Here is a 19,346-nt window from a genome sequence, read left to right as displayed (position 1 = left end):
TAGTTCTTACTTCCGACATATATAGATATATAGAAACCATATTATGTTTTTTCTTCGCACAAAATTTCAAACTCGAGATTTTAATCAAACATGGCATTACGATGATATAGAAGTCGAACAAAGTGGGTCCCCCATTTCCATTCATCTGCCTGTCAGTCCTGCTCCTACAGCCTAAAGCATTGGGTCACTTAACTTCAAACCTGGAAATTAAGATTTAGAGCCGATTCGCGTTACTTTTACTTAAAAAACAGTAGCCCTAATACAAATGTTTTGGGTAACATCAAAAATTGAATTTTCTCAAAAACAAACCGATATTTTCGCAGGTACAATTTTTATTTAAAAATACAGAAAATATTTTGTAGTAGACTCTTTTGATACATGAGTGCATTTAATGTATTTTTACATTTGAATACATTTTTTTTATTTCATAAAATGTTGTCATTGATGAAAGGGATGTGCCTTCCAAGGTCCATTTGGTGCTAAAATAATAAACATAATTTGAACGCAACGCCTGAATCCTGTACCCACAATTTGCCTATATATTCTTTCATATTTAGAAACGCAAAACCTTAAATACCAATCTCGACCCGTGAAAAAATAAAATTTCACTATTTTCAAAAACAAAAGCTTAAAAATGCTATTACATTTAGAGGAATGTAATTGATTAGAATTTAAGAAAGCACAAACGTACGTGTTTACTTTTGTATAAATAAGGCCATTTTCATTCAGATTTTTTTAACTTAATCAGAAGGAACATATAAACCTATGCACAAAAATGAAATATAAAGTACATTGTACAAAAATGAGAAATAGATATGAACGGGATTGGTATGAATATAAGAAAGTATGTAGGTACACACATATTATCCCCATATGCATACCTAGTTAGATGCTACATATAAACATGTGTACATGAAGTTCCCTGAATACATATGTACATTTTTAAAAGTATGTATCAAAAATGTACTTTCAAGTGATCGAAGTTCACTTGTACGTGGACCTAGTGGGTTAGGCATCTTCTTACAAGTTAATGAATTTGAGCCTTTTAAAACAAACATTAATTAACCAAGAGTACGAAATAAGGCTTAAGTGATCCAAAAAACGCACATATTTTATATACCATATTAAACACGATACAAACGAGTAGACATTGGGAGGTGTAGATAGATAGGTAGTAGATACAGGTTAGGTAGAGAGTGTATGCAAAACTCTATGTACATATAAGGCTGCCTTTGTATTCAAATCAATTCTTTTTACCTAAACTACCTACTCACTGTTTTATTTTGTACAAAGACATCCGTGTATGTATGTAAGATATAGTATGTGCCGTGCATTGTACAAGAGGCACATAGAATTTTGTAAAACTGTGCATTGCCATGCACTACAGAAACAGGAGATATCCGTTGCCCTTCCGTCCTCTTATCATACGAGTTATGGTTACGAGTCCTTAAATCTTTATCCGTACTAAACCATGCCACAGAGAATTGATTGTGGGAGTTAGGTACTGGAGGTAGGAATCGGCAGTTTGGATATGGGTACTGGATATTGGGTTATTCTGCATTTCCCGAAAACCAAAGAAAAAAAATTGTGAGGATACCTGCCTACTACATTCCTTTAAAACTGCTGCTGAGGGATACTGAAAACCGATTACTCTTGTACATTGCATATGGATGTGTGTAATTTTCTGTTCAAATATATTGGTTGGTTCATATGTGAGGTGATAAGAAGTTATATATACTAGAACATTTACATTAACTTTGATGATGCTTTTTTGATGATTTTTTTTTTACAAGAGTTGCAAAAAGTTTGTTTTTCATAAAATTATTAAAAAAACAAGGTGAAATTGAAAATAACGTTCCTTTCTTTCTCTTAACGTTTTAAATCATATAGCTTTTAAAATTGTTGTTGTCAATAAATGTAAAAACAAAAGCTTAAAATAATAATAATAATACTAATGATATTGCGAGTATATCGATGCATTTTCAAACTGGATCAATAATCGACAAAGAGGTCTGCCTGCAAAACACAAACGACAAAGACGTCAACTACACATACCACAATAAAGATGGCAAACAGTTTTGAAATTCCCTTCAAACGATTTACTAAATACACGCCTTCCACACCACCTTGGAACCTGAATATATCCGCCAACCTACAATACAGCTTCAATATTCCCAGCCGAAGCACAAGCCATTTAAGAAGCAGTTAAAAAAACGTAATTTCTAAAATCCGAGATACGATCGCAAAAACACCTTCTAAAATCTAGCTCATGTGGACTCCTGGTCATGTTGATATTGTAGGAAACGAATTCACTGATAAGTCTGCGAATTTAGCTCACAACTTCCCAACATTTTTATCTAAATCTTTGACTAGAAAAGATCTTAATGCAATAATAATGAATAGTCAAAAATTCTCGACACGCAGAGTGGTCTCATTATATACACCATTACCAAGCAATTAACCCCAACAGAATGAAAGCAATTTTCCCTCAAAATATGTCACAGCATAAAGCAACCAATTTCATACGGTCAGGTCGAGAGGAATTCCGGGCCCAGGACGGAAAAATAGCGGAAAACCATTTTGTTTTCAATGTTCATGCCTACTAATATGGTACGTTCTAATTTCAATAACGAATAGCATAAAATTGGTTGAAATTAACGGAAATAATAATTTTTTGTTGGCAAAGTCAACCGAAAAAAGGGGTTATCATCAAATCAAAATCAATATCAAGGGTATCGTCTAGTTTAGTTGAAATAGAATCATATATTTAATTCGATATTGCCAACGACATGTTAGTAAATGATAACACAGTCGATTAAATATTAAAAATAAATTAGCATAAAGATCTTTTACCTACTTTGTAATTCTTTGTTCTGGCAAAGACGCTAAATGAACGTTCGGCACTAGTTACGGTTACAGCTATGGTGGAAAACACACATTGAGCAACACAAATGTTGGGGAAAATCGTCTCTAAGTTTCGGGAATAAATAGCATTGAGCAAACTCAATGGCGGAAGTTCTGCTTCAAAATTGGCTTTATAAAGGTGTTTCAGATGAATTATTTCTTCTTTCAACTTTTGAGACACATGCGAGTTATACTTTTGAATAAAACTTGTAGCGGAGTTTTTAATCTCAATTTCGTCCATTGTTGAAAACTGCCATGAAAATGAAAATGTACTGTTTTTCATCGTATCGAACCGATGAGAAATTCCAGGTATAATTGAATCAACTATAACGTAATAGGTGTTTCGCTTGAAAGAAATTGATTTCTTCGTTTGTTTCAATTTGCTCTCCGGCTCCTCTTTTTCTCTAAAATGTCTCTTTAATTGCCTTTTTCGGTTCGATGGGAACGATTCTTGAACTTCCCACAATTCACCAACTGCTTTGCACTCAGATAAAATTTGATCCCATCCGTTTCGAATAATGTTTATATCAGAGATCAATTTGTCAAGATTTCGAAGTTCAACGCCAATAGTCAAATTTCTGGCTTAAAGAATGATCGAAGACATGGTTTGCAAATAGTTTTACTGCATCCATTCTTGCTGACCATCTTGTATCGGAAAGTTTGTGAAGGGATCCGGCACATTATGTTAAGAATTTCCCAACGTTGCTAAACAAGTTGAAATACTTTTGAATCACACCAAAAAATGTGATTGCCGCAGTTCAACATTCCGCTGAATCGATTTCAAACAATTTTAGGCTTTGAGCTGCACATGGTGATAATAATCAGGGGCCCAGATTGAAAAGGTTGTGAATGATAGATTTGTAGATGACATGCAAACAGCGGCAATATAACACCCTGCAACTTCTTCAAGACGAAAATAAAAACAATATTGAATTCATAGATAATTTACTTCTCAAACACGAAATAAAAATCTAATTACATACATATATAACCATAAATACATCAAACATACATACAATATATAATTTGTATTTTGCATTTAAATTATAAAACAACTATCAAACATAAGATATCGGTTTTTACGCCTTATATTAGAGCTGAAAGTAATTTGATGCTAGCGCTCTTAAAAAAATTGTTAACAACAGATTTTAATTTATTGCCAATATTTATAAATAAATAAATAATTTCCATGAAAATATACCTTAAATGAAGTTGTACATATTTCAAACAAATGTTTAATGGTAATATAATAAATTTAATTTGGTGCAAGAGCAACGTCATTGTTCGTTTGGCTCTTATACAAAAATGCCCTTTTTATACCATTACGTTTTTGATTTATAGCTATTAAGGGAATGGTAGTTTTTATGTATTGGATTCGTAGAAGGAGTATCTTGAACCCTTACCTGTTACTTAATAATGACAAATATTTTAACGAAGTTGTTAGCGAGAATGATAAATTTACCAATGGGTTACCTAGATTTAATTTTTAATATTTAGCTACCCTGATCTTTTACTTTACTTTCCAAAATACCCCACGAGAGATTATGGAACTACATAAAAGCATGGGTCCCCGCTTTAGTTATTACCCTTTTGGAACGTTGTCTGCTTTTTATAAGGATATTTACAATAGTGAACGTGGCTTTTATTTTATAAAATGTTCGTAAAGGGTGTCGCGATCAAAACTCACGATATTAGTTGTGAGAAAAGTGTTTTGACCAGCTTAATTAGACATTTTAACTTATCATAGGAAGTTATTGTAATCACTCCGATTTGTCGAATTGAAAATTTTGACTTTTCTCCACGGTTCAAGGTCCGTAGGGTATAAATAAAAGATTTTTAGAGAGATGTCTGTGCTTGCGTGTGACAGTGGGTTCGTACGTCCGTACGTTGGGGAATCTTTTTTTGTCGTCCATACCTCGGAATACAGTAGAGATATACTATACATACATGCATGTATAACACAGAAAAATGCAACAAGCACTCTCAAAAAATTGAGTGGGTGATTTTTTTTAGCATAGCAACTTAAAAATGTTGGTTATCCCAAAACATCTCACTACACATAACGCTACCGAGTTGAATGCATTGCTTTTATTAAATAGTGTAACGTGATACCAAACTGATATAGTTTTGAACAAAAATCAAATAACGTTTTTTTAAAGATCATAAAAATAATTTTCACCTCGAATATTTTACGAACAAAAAATTATTTTATCTCAAAAATAATTTATTGCAACGTCTTCAAACTAATTCCAATTTTAAAAAAATATTGGTTTCAACATTCAAAAGAATTTTGGGAAAATCGAATTGACAGTTTTTGTACAAAAAAAAAAAAACATATATGTAAAAACATAACTAAGACTAGCTAAACATTTATTTTCTACTGAAATATCTTTTCAAAATTTTAAAATATTAAAATCTACAGAAAATAGTACGCAAAATTGGTAAAAATTGTTGTTCGTTTCTCCATATTACCTGAACTTTTGTAACAAAATACGAAAACCTACAAAAATAACAAAAAAAAACTGATAATAAATTGTTTTCGGCTCAAGTATTAGAAAAAAAAAACACAATCATATTGACCTAAAATTATTTATCCCACACAAAAAAATTGTCTGAATAAAATTGTTAAAATTGTAAGCAGGGCTATTCGACAGACGCGATGAAAAGTTGTCAGTGTGGGTACATCCCAGTCCCTTTTTTGTTTTATGTTTTGACAAATTCAATCATGCAGATGTGCACAGTATACTAAATGGTATTATTGAATCTCTGCTTCATTGGGTTACAATCTTCCTTTCTAACAGTCCTATAGATAGATAGATTCCAAAAAGAGCTTTGAAATTAATAGGCGAAAGAACTATAGCCAAACCATTGACATTATTGTTGTCGTTGTTTTACCGAAAAACTGTTTACGGACGATCGAGTACGACAGTGGCCACTGCGGACTTGCCACAGTAATACGGCTTGCGAACGAGTTTGCGGAGTACGTGCCGGTGCACTCTTAAAATTATAGTAAGGCCGCGCATCACCAATGCTTTAGCGTGAGAACTTCGGTCTAGAAACATATCCCCAAAAATCGACAAAAATTTGAAAAAACGCTATTGACGGACATTTACAACAAACGAATGAGACAATCCAACGAACCATGGAAAGAACTATACCAAATTACAAGGAACGAGACACTACAAACTTGTATCTTAACGCGACTGCCGATGCACTGCACAACAATATAACATAATTAGAAATGCTTACGAAAAAAATCTTCAAATAACAGAGCGAAAATTCTTTAAAGATAAGTTAAATGGGGCTAGTGATCAAAGGAATATGTGGAAAACGTTAAAAACTTTAGTTTTGGGACAATTAGTAACAAAACTAATTGTTGAGTTTAATGGGAACAAAATAAGTGATAAGAAAATAATTGCCAATAAATTTAATGAATTTTTTATTAAAAGTGTAATAGAAATAAATGAACAAATACCGAAAGTTGCATGGTCAAACCTTTTGCTAAATAGTGAACATTGTTTCAAATTTAAAAAAGTGGAATCAATAGAAGAACTCTTAAAAATAGTTGAAATGATGCTTAATAAAAATGATTTCAATTTCATGAACAAACAAATGTTAAAAGATAGTTTTACGATTGTGGGCCCTACTCTATTAAAAATAATAAATTATTCGTTTGAAAATAGGAAATTTCCAAGCTCCTGGAAATCGTCCGTTATAACCCCAGTTTAAAAAATATCCAACATAAAGAAATGCGAAGACTATAGGCCTATAAACATGCTTCCTCTGTATGAAAAGATACTGCAAAAATTGTTCAAATTTAATTAGAAGAGTACCTACAGCTAAATGATCTGATAATTGAGGAGCAATCTGGATTTAGACGAAAACACTCTTGTGAATCAGCTCTAAACTATGTCATAGCAGATTGGAATGAAACGATACATAAAAAGAAGAAAATTGCAGCAGTATTTATCGACCTTGAAAAGGGCATTTGAAACGTTGGATAGATTGATTTTATTAGAAAAAATTGTATGGGTACGAAATACGAAGAACTGAGTTTAATTGGTTTAAGTCATATCTAATAGGAAGAAAAAAAATTGTAAAGTTTAATGGGGTAAGTTCGGATGCATTAGATTCAGACTAAGGAGTGCCACAAGGTTCAATTTTGGGTACATTATTGTTTGTAATTTATATAAATGATAACTATTGCTGATGGTTTATTTTACGTTGAAGATAATGATTTAACAAACAGTATAAAACTATTGGTAATGGATATTAATAACATACAAAATTATTTAAATATGAATAAACTAAAATTAAACACAGAAAAAACTGAAATAATGTCATTGCCAGAAAATAAAATATTTTGTAAAATAAGTGAATTTTAATGTGTACAAGGAACCAAATACTTAGGAATAGTTATTGATTGTAATTTAAATTTTAAAAAACATTTTGAAATGCTTTCTAAAAAAATTGCCAACACACGGTTTTTTTCGAAGAATAGTATTTCTATGGCGATCAAGAAATATAACTCCATTATACAGCCACATTTTGAGCATTGCCCTACAATACTATTATTGGGGTCTGACTTAATGCTTAATAAATTACAAATTATACAAAATAAGGGGATGAGAGCAATCCTATGTTGTAATCGTTATACGTCTATGAATTATATGTTAAATACCTTGAACTGGCTTTATGAAAAGCAAAGAATTGTAATGAATACTTTAATATTTGTTTTCAAAGTAAAAATTAATGTTATGCCTATTTATTTACAAAGAAGACTGATAACAAGGAGTGAATACCGTTTTTTAGAAATAATAGAACACAAAACATGTTATTTGATAAAGGAATTCACATTTTTAACTGGCTTCCTAATAATATTAAATTAGAAACTAATTTAACTAGATTTAAGCACTCAATAATTTATTTTGTAAAAGATAATTATTAATAAATACTGTAAAAGAGTTTACAAAAAGAAAATTTAATGCTAAATAAATATATACTACTACTAGACACAAAAGTAGACTTCTGACAAGGCTTAAACGCTTATACCTGAGAATCTTTGACCCAAACAATCAAGAGATTAGGACATTGAAGTCATCGATAAAAAACGTAAGAAAACTGATCAAAGAAAACTATCGATCAAACATAATTTTTGTACTGGGACAAGAAAATTCAGGCCGTCAGTTCTAGCGACCCGAGTATGTTTTGGCAAATTATCAATATCTTTAGTAGAAATGATCAGAATGACCTTCCTTGTCTTGAACTTCAGAGGACAAAAGAGAACAGAGACGTACTTCTGACAACAGGAAAACATCCAGGAGACGCCACCTTGAACGATGACTTCTGTGTTGTCGAAAATCCGGCACTTCCACCTGCGTAGCGACATAACGCAGTGGCGATCCGAAAACCTCAGTTTTACCAGGTGCAATTACAGTCATCTCTTTCCAAACCACTGACTTACATTATAGGAACCTAGAAACATCCATCATGATAACATCGAATCGATTTTAACAACTACTTCAAAAACTTAATACGGCAGCCTTATTTCAACGGTTTTTGTTAAAAATCTATTTAGCACATGGTTAAACGTGTCTTTAAGCTGACAAGTAATACAAATTTTTAGAAAAGTATAATGCGATGGCAGTTACGGAACTTTATATGATTGCGTTATATGTACATTTAAGTAAAAAAGTTTAACTAGCGCTCCAATAAAATTTTGAAAGTAAAAATGGTCAGGATCAGGCGACATAAGAGACTTGAAGGTAAGGCAAGTTTCTACGATCTCATTGGCCAGCTGCCAAAGAATAACCTTCCAATTAAGACAACCTTATTGCAAAATTGACTGGAATGTTAGCCAATTAAAATATTCCTAATTATCAATTGAAGTCCATTTATGTCAAAATGGCAGATGATCGGTTTTAAGACTTTGTGTAATTTATTTCTGTACAATTTTGTTTAAGAGTTCCATGTCATATTAGAAGAGAAATAAAGCCTTTTTCGTTACAATACAGAACATAACTTTTTATCCTCTTTTAAAAGATAGTGAGGTAAAAGTTCAAGTTCAAAATTAATGACGTTAATTTTTTAACAGATGCTGAAGTTTTATTCAATAACATCAGAATATTCAGTCAATAATTGTTATGTAATTGACTTAGATAGACATATCCAAAAAAAAGTCTATTACTAAGATGTTAAGTCGCTGCTCCTCGGTTTTAGATAACCTATATTTTCTAGAATCCCTACTTAAAGAGTTCGTTCTCTTTCTTTTAGTTTTCTACGATAATAAATTATTACCTCAATTGTAATGAGAATACAAAATCCAATGTCTCATTGTGGTTGAATTAACTCTCCAAAGAACCAATCCGTTAAATTTAAATATAAATTATATTACGTTTAAAATATTTCAATATTTCATCATGTTTTCCTTATTATTTTCATGTTCATATCATAGATTTGAAAAAACTAATCCGCATAAGTGAGAAGTTCAAAGTAGTTTTTTTCGTTTCGAATGCTTTACACTGTAAATAAGAAATTAAATCCACTTTCGGAACAAAAAACCTAGCAATCAATCTAGTTGACTTTCTTTGCTGGCAAACAATAATAAAACAGATTACCGAAATGATCAACAAAAAAACTAACCAAGTACACGGAGGAAGCTCACAATAGCAGTTCCGGTATCTCAAAAATGTATTGAAATCTCAAAAAATAATAAAATTTAGTACTACACACAGAGTTCACTGTATTATTCCCATGCGCAAATAAACAAAATATGTATTTACTGTTTGTTCTTACATTTTTATACAACAGATAATATATCTGCTTTAAGGAAAAGTGCACAGAACTAAACACTTTTTCTTTATTAAAACATCAGTTATCTTTTCGGAGGCCGTGTCGTAAATCTTTATATTATGAGGAATACAGGGATATTATGTGTTTAGTGAAATTTTTGTTACTATTTTCTTTTTATTTTTTAGTTTATAGCCATACGATCCTTTATGAATTTGTTTTTCTTTCTTTTCTGTTTGTAATAAGTAATAACTTATATAGATTGGACTATATTTTCGGAATCACAAATCGAAAATTGATCCACTCTGAAAAAACAGATCATTTTCATTTGCTTCACTTTCTGTATCGAGAATTTCGTCTTGAAAGGCAGAAAAAAACTTTCCATTGCTGTTCGAATTCAAAATTGGTTGGGGTTTTTGTGGATAATATTTTGCGACAATATTTTCAGGATATTGGCACGGTGAATTTGGGATCCAATCAATAATTTCCCTAGGGCGAATACCATGTTGTTCATCGAAAAATGTAAAAATATCTTGTTTTGTAGAGAAATTGTTAAAGATCACACGACTTCGTCGGCGCATCCGCTTGCCCCACATAAAAGTCAAATGGTGATGGAAGCATTGAAAGGACAGGTCATCCTTTGCAGCATATCCAATGTCGAGCCACTGCTGTAGGCATTCAACTGTTGTCTGTTGAGCACCCGTAAAAAGGGACGGATTTGCCAAGAGTCCTCTCGCTGCCATAACCCCATCGGCATTGGTTTGTTCATATATTTCTTCAGCCGCCTGTGACGTCGAAACGTTGCCATTAACAACAAGAGGAATTTGGATGGATTTTTTTATCTCGGCCATAGCGTTAACGTCAACTGGATGTGAAGTTTTTTGCCATTGCGTTCGACCATGAATAACCAAAAACGAAGCTCCACACTTCTCCAGCTGACGGCATAGATCAATAGTTGATCCCGCTTCTCCCTGGAGAAGACGCAATTTAACCGATACACTAAAGGCAGTTGGGAAATTTCTGCGTAGTGTCTTTACAATATCTTCGATTAATTCTGGCTTGCGCAAAAGAGCACATCCATAGCCTTTGGCTATAGCCCATGATTGAGGACAACCACAGTTTAAATCAACTCCATCAATGAAAGGACTAACAAGTTGACTGGAAGCCAATATGTCCACGGAGTTGTTAGCTGCAAACTGTGCAATGAGTGGGTGATCATCTAGGAAATATACTGCTTTAAAATTGAAAGTCGTTAAGGGGACGAGTCATAGCCTACCTCTATTAGTAGAAAATTCACTTAAACGTGCTTCCTGACTATGGTTAAATGATTTTGAAATAATCATGGGTGTAAAACAAAGTTTTACATTATTTTGACGCAACAGGCGTCGGAATTCCAGTCTAAAATATCAACCATAAGATTATAAAACACTTCAATTATTATCGTCTTAGTAATTTACTTGCTATAGCGCACCATTGGAGCTGCGACGGCCACATATTTGTTTTGTTCTTTAGCACTTTGAAATAATTGTCTTATGTCCCGGATTTCGTCCATACTTCGAAAATTGATTTAATGTACCCTGCTAGGATTTCTCTTTTTTGTTTATAATTATTTCAAATTGTAATGAATGCTACAACTTCTAACAATCTTATTATATCAGTCTGTATTTCTTCCTTTCTGTAAATAAATCGGAATTGGTAATTCAGGTTTCATTTTTGTATCAGAAATACTTTACACATGTATCTAACCTATAGAATAGTATTACCTATTTATATAAACCAATAATACATTCATTGAGATGGCAAACCTAGGCTACTAACCAAAAACACTCTAGTGTGTTTTTGCTACTAACCAGATTTGGCAGCTGGTAACAGATCAGCTGTTGAGAACTAAATGTGCGAAAGTATGTATACGTATAATATGCTAGCATAATATTGGTATTACGCGGTGGATTACAGAAGAGAGAACAAGAAAAAATTAAACAGAAATAAATAATTGTTGACATGTGAAGGTAAAATGTTCCTTGCGTGGCATATACACAACATATAAGGACCGTAATCTTTCGGACGTTTTACTCTCCAACACTCTTGTTTGGCAGATGCTTTTTTTTGTTTTAATAAATTGCTGTGGAGAGAACTTTAGATTTGAATTTAGCTGTCAAATGCCAAAATGAATTCCAATATTTGCAATTTAAAACATTTTTGATAGGAAAATACAAACATTGGCACTTGAATCATGTTGGACTTGTATTGTTGTGACCAGCTGAAGTGGAAGATGAAGCAGCAAATGTACTGCATGAAGGTGATTTTCTGGATTGATAATGACGATAAAATATCTTTTACCCAAATGAATAAGCGACAAAGTGTTGTGAATCACAAACCCCTTACGAATCCCTCGGTATCCAACGATGTAGTGCGACAAATTGATTTTACTCTCAGGCGAGAAGATTTATATGAAATTTTTTTTTCCTATATAAATGTTTCAAAATGCTACTTGAGATTAAAGGAATCGGAATTTTTGTTGACGTTTTCAAACTCACCTCGATGAAATAAACAATTATGTTATGTGTGTTGTTAAAGTGAAATTGTTAAAACTTAGTCAATGTTTTATAATTATCAAAAAACTTTTAGGTAATAGTCATCGTTTTTATATTCGAGAAAAAAAGAATTATTATAACATTCAAAAAAGATAATTTTTGGAATGCATAATTTAAAATGAATCGGAACTCTTTTTTAATCATTTAAATCTAAAAAAACACCGCAATTTTGTAAAATATGAACCAAAATATAATAATAAGCAATTAGCACGACCATCTCGATTATAAAATTTGATATTAAATATTATGTTACATTTCAATATAATCACGTAGGAACATGTTGTTTTCTTAATGAGTGATTCATGTTAAAAAGCTATAAGTTCTTTGTTTAACCATATTTGATGACAGTTTACAGCAAAAATGTTGTTATTTTTTAAAAACACAATATCCCAACAGACTATTTTAATTTGCATAGTGTTGGCTTTAAAAATATTTATAAAACTTAGTTGTTAGTATTATTATTTTTTTTTTCCATTTAACGTACATATTTTTTTAAATTGGCCCTACCGATACTAAAAAAATGGTTGTTTTTAACTGTTCTATACAAATCCGTCATCAAACCTTGTAGCCTGAGTTACCGTACTCTTAACAAAAAATGCAATTGCTAATGTCGCCGTAGCCCCTTGGTGCTTAGCCTAAAGAATTCCTCATCACTCTACTTTATTTTTGTGGTGAATTGACTATAGAGGGTGGTGAATCAACTTTAGCTGTGGGGAATTGATGTTAGACTTAAGGGTGCGTGAAAATTGACGTTGTAGCTTGTAGGCAAATCAGAATGACAGGTGAGTCACTCAAAGAAAACAAAAACAAGAGAGAATTTTCAAATCAAAAATATGAATTTATTTAACAACAAATATTTAATATATTTACACATAATTTGATTCTCAGAAAAATAAAAAAACATGAAGGATGCTGAAATAGAAGAAGTGGTATCATCCGCCAAAATGAGTATTACTTCTGTGATACCAACCTAGCATTTTTTGAAGCGAAGGAATTAAGACGGCTGGGTTCCATTTGATGTGTTCTTGACGTTAAAGATATTGACCTCCACACAGGCCATGCCAGTATTATTTTGGAGCTCTGTATAAGGCGAATGAAGTTCTTGTCGAGATCAGCTTGGACAAAAATCGATATAATATTAAATTAATTCACCTTTAAATTAGAGCCCTTGTTTTGAGCAAAGCTTTCAGATTTCTTGGGGGAAGATGAAAACACTAAACACTAAAGTCGGTTTTTGTTAGCTAAGAATTCAATGTAGTAAGGATGGTTTCGCATTTACAAATTTTTATGGACACACATTTTATCCTTTAGGAAAAAATCGCGTTCAAATGAAGTTAATGTAATCCGTATTCAGTGCAAAGATTATCATGCTTCTTTAATTTCTTGAGAGTATCCGCTTTCTGTGCCCTAGAATACCAGATTGGCACTAGTGAAGTATGCAATTAGAGTAATCCATATTTGAAACAAATAAAAATAAATTATTCTTTTTCAAACGTACCTACTTGAACTCCGAATCGAAGTCTCATTGTTTTGTTCTCTTTTTGATATTAAAAAGGGAACTGGTCAATCGTTTATTCAATGAATTGCACTTGTTTCTTTTATTGTAAAAGTTTCTGATCTGAAAAGAAATAAATTCTGTTAAATATTCAATCAAAACAAAATAATTTCCAAATACTTACTTTAAAAATTTCAAATTGAATATTTTGCTTTCCAAAGTCGAAATTGTGGAACTGTCATTTTTGACAAATCACACAAAAGCCATGATTTGTTCTTGTAGTCCAATCTGACATTTTGCTCTTTTCCACCACTCACATGTATTCACCGAAACGAGATTTGAGAGTTCACCTCAGATCGAATTTATTGTGTTACAGGCCTGCCTGAAACACCGATCAGTTCTCTTGAGTAAGTATATTTCTCCATGACTCAATGCTTGTATTTATGTCACATTGTTTTTATTTGCTTTACCACAAACCGCAACATGGAGCGAATAATGAAAGTTGAAATGTAAAATAAACTGCCCAATAATGCATAACACCGATAACTCTGAAAAATCTTCGTGTAGTCATCAAAGACACCTCAAAACAAATGGTGAGGTCTGAACAAACCTGGCGGACATTAATTTCCTTACAATACATTAATTGTGCGATAAAAAATGCAAGTCATGGCCTTAGTTTCTTAGTTTTCTGTTTCAAAAATGACACTTCAAATAACAAAAACTCCATATAAGCTTGAATCGACATAGAATGTTATTGTTTTCATATATAAACAGTTTTCTTTATTTGATACATACTCGTACAAGATTCCAAAGAGTGTTGTGATTCCGCTTCTATTTGAGAGCGTAAACAATTTGGTAAGACCAATTTTTTTTCGCACCATTGTAGTAGACAGATTTCTTAAAGACTTCAAAACCAACAAATCCAAGGGCCCAGATGGCATTCTGCTATTGTTCTGAAGTGACATTTTTCAACGATTGCGTATGCTTTTTCATGTATCCTACTTGTCAGGTGTAATTTTAAGTAGGGGGAAAACAGCGGAATCTCCTTCTGACTCTTTTAATCCACCTTTTGCATTAATATCGATTCTTTCCATGAATGAGAAATAATCAGTCTACCAGTTTTATTGAAGAGACTTTGTCTGCCCCCAGTTTGAAAACCACCAGGAGGTCCTTCATTGGATGGTTTTCATTATGGAGCAAATTCTGCTTGTTGGGGTTAGAGTTATTATCCCACTCTGACATGGTAGAGATAGCTTTTATAATTGTTTCTTTAAAAAATTTAGAAACATTTTATAAAAAAAGTTGTACTAGACATACAGACTTAACTTTTCACCGTTCTAAGTTATCGATTTAAATTAATTGTAATTTTTGGATAATAGACTTGCTATCTGGTACTGATCAATATTTTTGCAGGCGGAGGAGTCACCATCCCAACAGTCTTACCGCAGTGGTGAAATCCGTTCAGTATCGCCACCAAGTGTTTAAGTTGGCATTAGTGTCTAGGTGTTATCCATAGATAAATATATCTACCAAGAGAACCGACTAATGGGGTTTGCTTTTAGCATACAAATTCCATTATTTTTATGGAAAGTTTCGCTAAAAACAGAAAAAATAATGCAGAAAGTATAGGCGTGCCCTAGAACTGTAATAAGAACATGGCCCAATTTGGGATCGGCTCAGTTTTGACAGATTAACAACGAGGTGAGAATTTTGACAACTCAACAAAATGTAAACAAAATAAAATTCAAACCCAATAAAGCAAATGAAGGTAAAACAATTTAAATCCAAAATATTAATTTATTATTTAAACAAAATATGTAATGACTTTGTACTTAGTATACTCCTCAGATTAAGAAGAAATCATATAGAATGTTGCAACAGAGGAAGTGGAATTCCCTAGAGGAAGTTACAACGCCAACACGTCTATTCCGGAGCGAAAAATTGTCGGCCACGAAGAGGTCCAAGTTCAAGGTAAGCTTGTTCATTACATAAATTTTAAACTCAATATATAAATATTGTTTTGTTTTTTTTAGTTAAAATAGCACTTGTCAACAAGATTTTGTTCCTGGCAATCAAATAGCTCTACTCCAATGGTTTCTTATGTCCTCATTTGTAGCCGGACCCGATTTAAGAATGAGAAGGGCCGATTACAGCGAAGATATCGATATTGCAGAAGACTAGAAAGCTTCACTATGAAACCTATGTAACATGCTTTATTCGTCGAGAGGCATATACATGTCCAGAGTGGCTAAGAAGTTGAGGAATCTCTCTACTCGTTGACATTTTCCCTGGCCATTTATAGCCAAGTCAATTTGAACAAATACGAGTTGAATCCATTGCAGCGTTTGATAGCAGTAGCACATTCACGTTATGTGTCACCATCTGTGCAATGCAAAGCACTTCTTCAGCCAACTTTCGATAGCCGAAAGATTGTAGTGTATGCAAGCCCTTAACCATGATATGAAAAATCGTTGATTTAATCTACAGTCAGTTTTTCAAGGCAGCACCACCGAGGATTGACAAATTGATCTGTTTTACTATGTTCTCAAGTATGATGAGGTAATGCTTGGTTGCCTGAGTTGCCACTTGTAACATTGACTTGAATCTCACAAAGTCGATAGCATAGCTGAGGATGTTCGCTAATATGGAATTGAATTCGTAGCTCTGGTGAGGTCTTTGCTGCTGGTTGAATTACAAGCATCTGACTAATTGTAGCGACGGTGACAACTCTAACGTCAATGCCTGCACCGACCATAGCCCTAGTCAAGTATATTATTGGTATAATCCATAGCTATAAATAAAAATAAATTGGGTGGCGCGACAGTCCGTTGAGAACCAAGGCCTAGTGACTTACAACTCTCAACCAGTCCTGTGTGCGAGTAATGTTGTCAGAAATGGAGGGGACCTACAGTTTATATGCCGACTCCGAACGGCTAATTTTGAGAAAGCACTTTTTCATGACAATAGTTACTCTTGGAGAATTTGTCAATTCCTCGGAAGAGGCAGTACCCGTGAAAAGACTTTAGATGGCATAGGCAGGGATCGAACCCAAGACCTCTAGCATGACAGTCCAACGCATTTACCATCATGCCACGGGTACCACATAGCTAGAAACAAAATAACTTCAATATTCTTTTGTTTACGATATTCTTTTTTTGAACGAAACTCCTTGAACTCCGAGTAAAATAATTCTCATTGATAACTTCTGGTTTGTGATCTATTGTTTTTCCAATTAAATACACTTGTAGCTCTTGATTATTAAGGTTTTTGATCTGAAAAGAAATAAACTTAATATTTAGACAAAACAAAATAATTAACAAAAACTTACTTGTAGAATCTCAAATTGAATGTTTTGTTTTTGAAATCGAAATTGTGGAACTCTCATTTTTGACAGGTCATACAAATTCCATAAGTTTCTTTTTAGCCCAATCCCCCATGTTGATTTTTTTTGCACCACTCACATGTATTCACCGATAGCGAATTTGAGAGAGTTCACCACGAATTTGATAGAGTTCACCTCAAATATAATTTGAGGGTGTTTGGTAAATATATTTCTCTATGGTGTTATCCTTATTCTAATTCCTAAAAGTCTTTTTAACAATTTTTTTTGATAAACTAATAACCCCGACCACAAGAATATAATATTGAGAAATCGAATAGAATCCATATTTAGATTTCGATCCAAGTATTTTCTATACCTGGATTGAACTGAAATTTAATCTCACTTATGAATTGGAACAAATTTATAAATGCATATGTGTTTGGTAGGTGCCCTGATGTACATACATATAAGCTTAACCCAAAACCTGATTCATAAAGTGATTAAGTTTTTGCGTGACATTTGAGCGCAAAATAATTAGTTAATTATATGTATGGGGGAAAACAAGTCAATTATGTAAGTAATTCGGTTTTGGAAAGTTATACGCATAGATTAAATATATTGTCTAAAGTACGAGCTAAATTGAGAAAATGTTGTCCATAAGACCATTTGTACCGTGCATTTCTTATGGGACCAAACCACTATGAATCTTGCTCAACCGCGGGGGAAAAAACTATGAGGTGAACTAAGCCATTCAAAAAGGTGATGCGTTGAATTCAAAAATTGAAAAATGAATGCAATAATTTAAGAAAATGAATTGTGCAACTTCTTTTCACTGAAAACTGTGCTAAATATAATATTTGACTGCTGTTGGCATATATAATTATATAATTGTAATGAAAATTTTTACTAAAATCTGAAAAATTCGTGCCTAAAGTATAGATGGACTCTAGAAGTGTAATGCGAGTGTGGCTCAATTTGATTTTGTATCAGTTTTGACAGATTAACAACGAGGTAGTATTTTGACAATGAAAAGGAAAACAAAACAAACCACTTTACTTTCAAAAATATAATTGATACAGATTTTCATTCTGAGAAGTAACTAGAAATTGCAATAATTTGAAGTTAGATTAAAACTTTGAGCCACGTCTTGGCAGCATGTATTAAGTCACCCACATCAATGAAACCCTAATCGAATAAGTCAGGTTCGACGAGTCGAAGACGTGTTGGGAACGAACAGCCATCTCACGTAAGTTCACGTTTATCAAGAGCATTATTCAATTCGAGCTCACTTTCCTCATCGCCTTTGTCTTCATCTTCGAGCGATAAATTTGACGAAGCTTGAAACCCTAAACAGAACAAGTCGCCCAGCAAACCTACTTCATCTGGATGGAGCAGCGAAGAGAGTGGTGCTCAGAGGCAGGATTCAGTATCACGTAATGAATCTACTTTACCCGTCAGACGAAAATCACGATATTCAAAGAACTCTAGTTCGAACAGTGATGGTTGGATTATTTTGTATTCAATTTATTTATACTTTATTTTTTGAGAAGTCTAACCAATGATTTCTGACTCCCGTCATTTAGGAGGTTCTATACAGCTACCTACCAACAAAGTCGTTCCAGTGCCACCACTCAGCTGCTGGGAGAAGGGCTGTAGCGGTCGGCTACACTAAGTGTCGAAGCTTCTATTTGTATCATTGACTTGGTTTTGTTGTTGCTGTTGGTTTTGTTGCGTTGAAAGCATTTCACTTTTGGTAGAGATGGTGACACTTCCACAGTAAATGCCGGTGGTAGCTACGGTCGCTGATATGGGAGCAGATGTCACCGATCATGATACAGCAGCAATTGAGTACTTGACAGAGAGATGCACATTTAAGTCAATAATCAACACAAATTTTTTGCTTCCAACAAAAATTAAAACACATTGGCCAGTGTCTGTCGGTTAAAACATTGACATTCCTTCGTTAAGAGAAATATTAAAGAAAAAAAAAAACTTACTTTTAAATCAGTGCCTTGTTTGCTTAATCTTACAGTTGTTGCTTAATGCATTATCGTATAAAATTGGAAGCATCTTAAATGAAAACACAGACTTTAAAATAAATCTATCATTGTTACACCTCATTCACTGCAATTCTACTTACTTTTTGCGGAATTGTCATTTTTGACAGTTCACAAATTTTGCTTTTTTTCATCACTCACATGTATTCACTGATTTGGAATTTGAGAAAGTTCACCTTAAATTG

At 33.0% G+C, this 19,346-nt stretch overlaps 1 protein-coding gene across 3 annotated transcripts; it reads right to left on the bottom strand.

Annotated features, from left to right (window-relative positions):
- Positions 1–9,640: 9,640 nt before the first annotated feature.
- LOC129953356 (tRNA-dihydrouridine(20a/20b) synthase [NAD(P)+]-like) lies at positions 9,641–11,467 on the bottom strand. Of its 3 annotated transcripts, XM_056066488.1 has the most exons (4): positions 11,427–11,467; positions 11,151–11,368; positions 10,970–11,091; positions 9,641–10,912 (listed from the first exon to the last, which is right to left on the bottom strand). In XM_056066488.1, exons 2-4 carry the CDS (start codon positions 11,243–11,245, stop codon positions 9,975–9,977), a joined length of 1,155 nt encoding a protein of 384 aa, XP_055922463.1. In that variant the 5' UTR covers positions 11,246–11,368; positions 11,427–11,467; the 3' UTR covers positions 9,641–9,974. The 3 variants fall into 3 exon arrangements, with proteins under 3 accessions (XP_055922463.1, XP_055922462.1, XP_055922465.1); XM_056066487.1 differs by lacking the exon at positions 11,427–11,467 and having other exon boundaries at positions 11,151–11,420; XM_056066490.1 differs by lacking the exon at positions 11,427–11,467 and having other exon boundaries at positions 11,165–11,420.
- Between the last annotated feature and the right edge of the window lie 7,879 nt (positions 11,468–19,346).

This window comes from Eupeodes corollae, chromosome X (assembly GCF_945859685.1).
Source record: "Eupeodes corollae chromosome X, idEupCoro1.1, whole genome shotgun sequence".
In the NCBI taxonomy this organism is placed as follows: domain Eukaryota; kingdom Metazoa; phylum Arthropoda; class Insecta; order Diptera; family Syrphidae; genus Eupeodes; species Eupeodes corollae.
Note: the sequence above shows the minus strand (reverse complement) of the source record. Positions and strands in the feature narration are given on the sequence as shown.

Excerpts from the sequence above, each read along its gene's own strand:
- LOC129953356 (XM_056066488.1), bottom strand. The coding sequence starts at position 11,245 with ATGGACGAAATCCGGGACATAAGACAATTATTTCAAAGTGCTAAAGAA. Across the intron at positions 11,092-11,150 it reads CCAATGGTGCGCTATAGCAA|ACTGGAATTCCGACGCCTGT; the intron begins GTAAATTACTAA and ends TTGATATTTTAG. Across the intron at positions 10,913-10,969 it reads TGAATTTTCTACTAATAGAG|ATGATCACCCACTCATTGCA; the intron begins GTAGGCTATGAC and ends TATATTTCCTAG.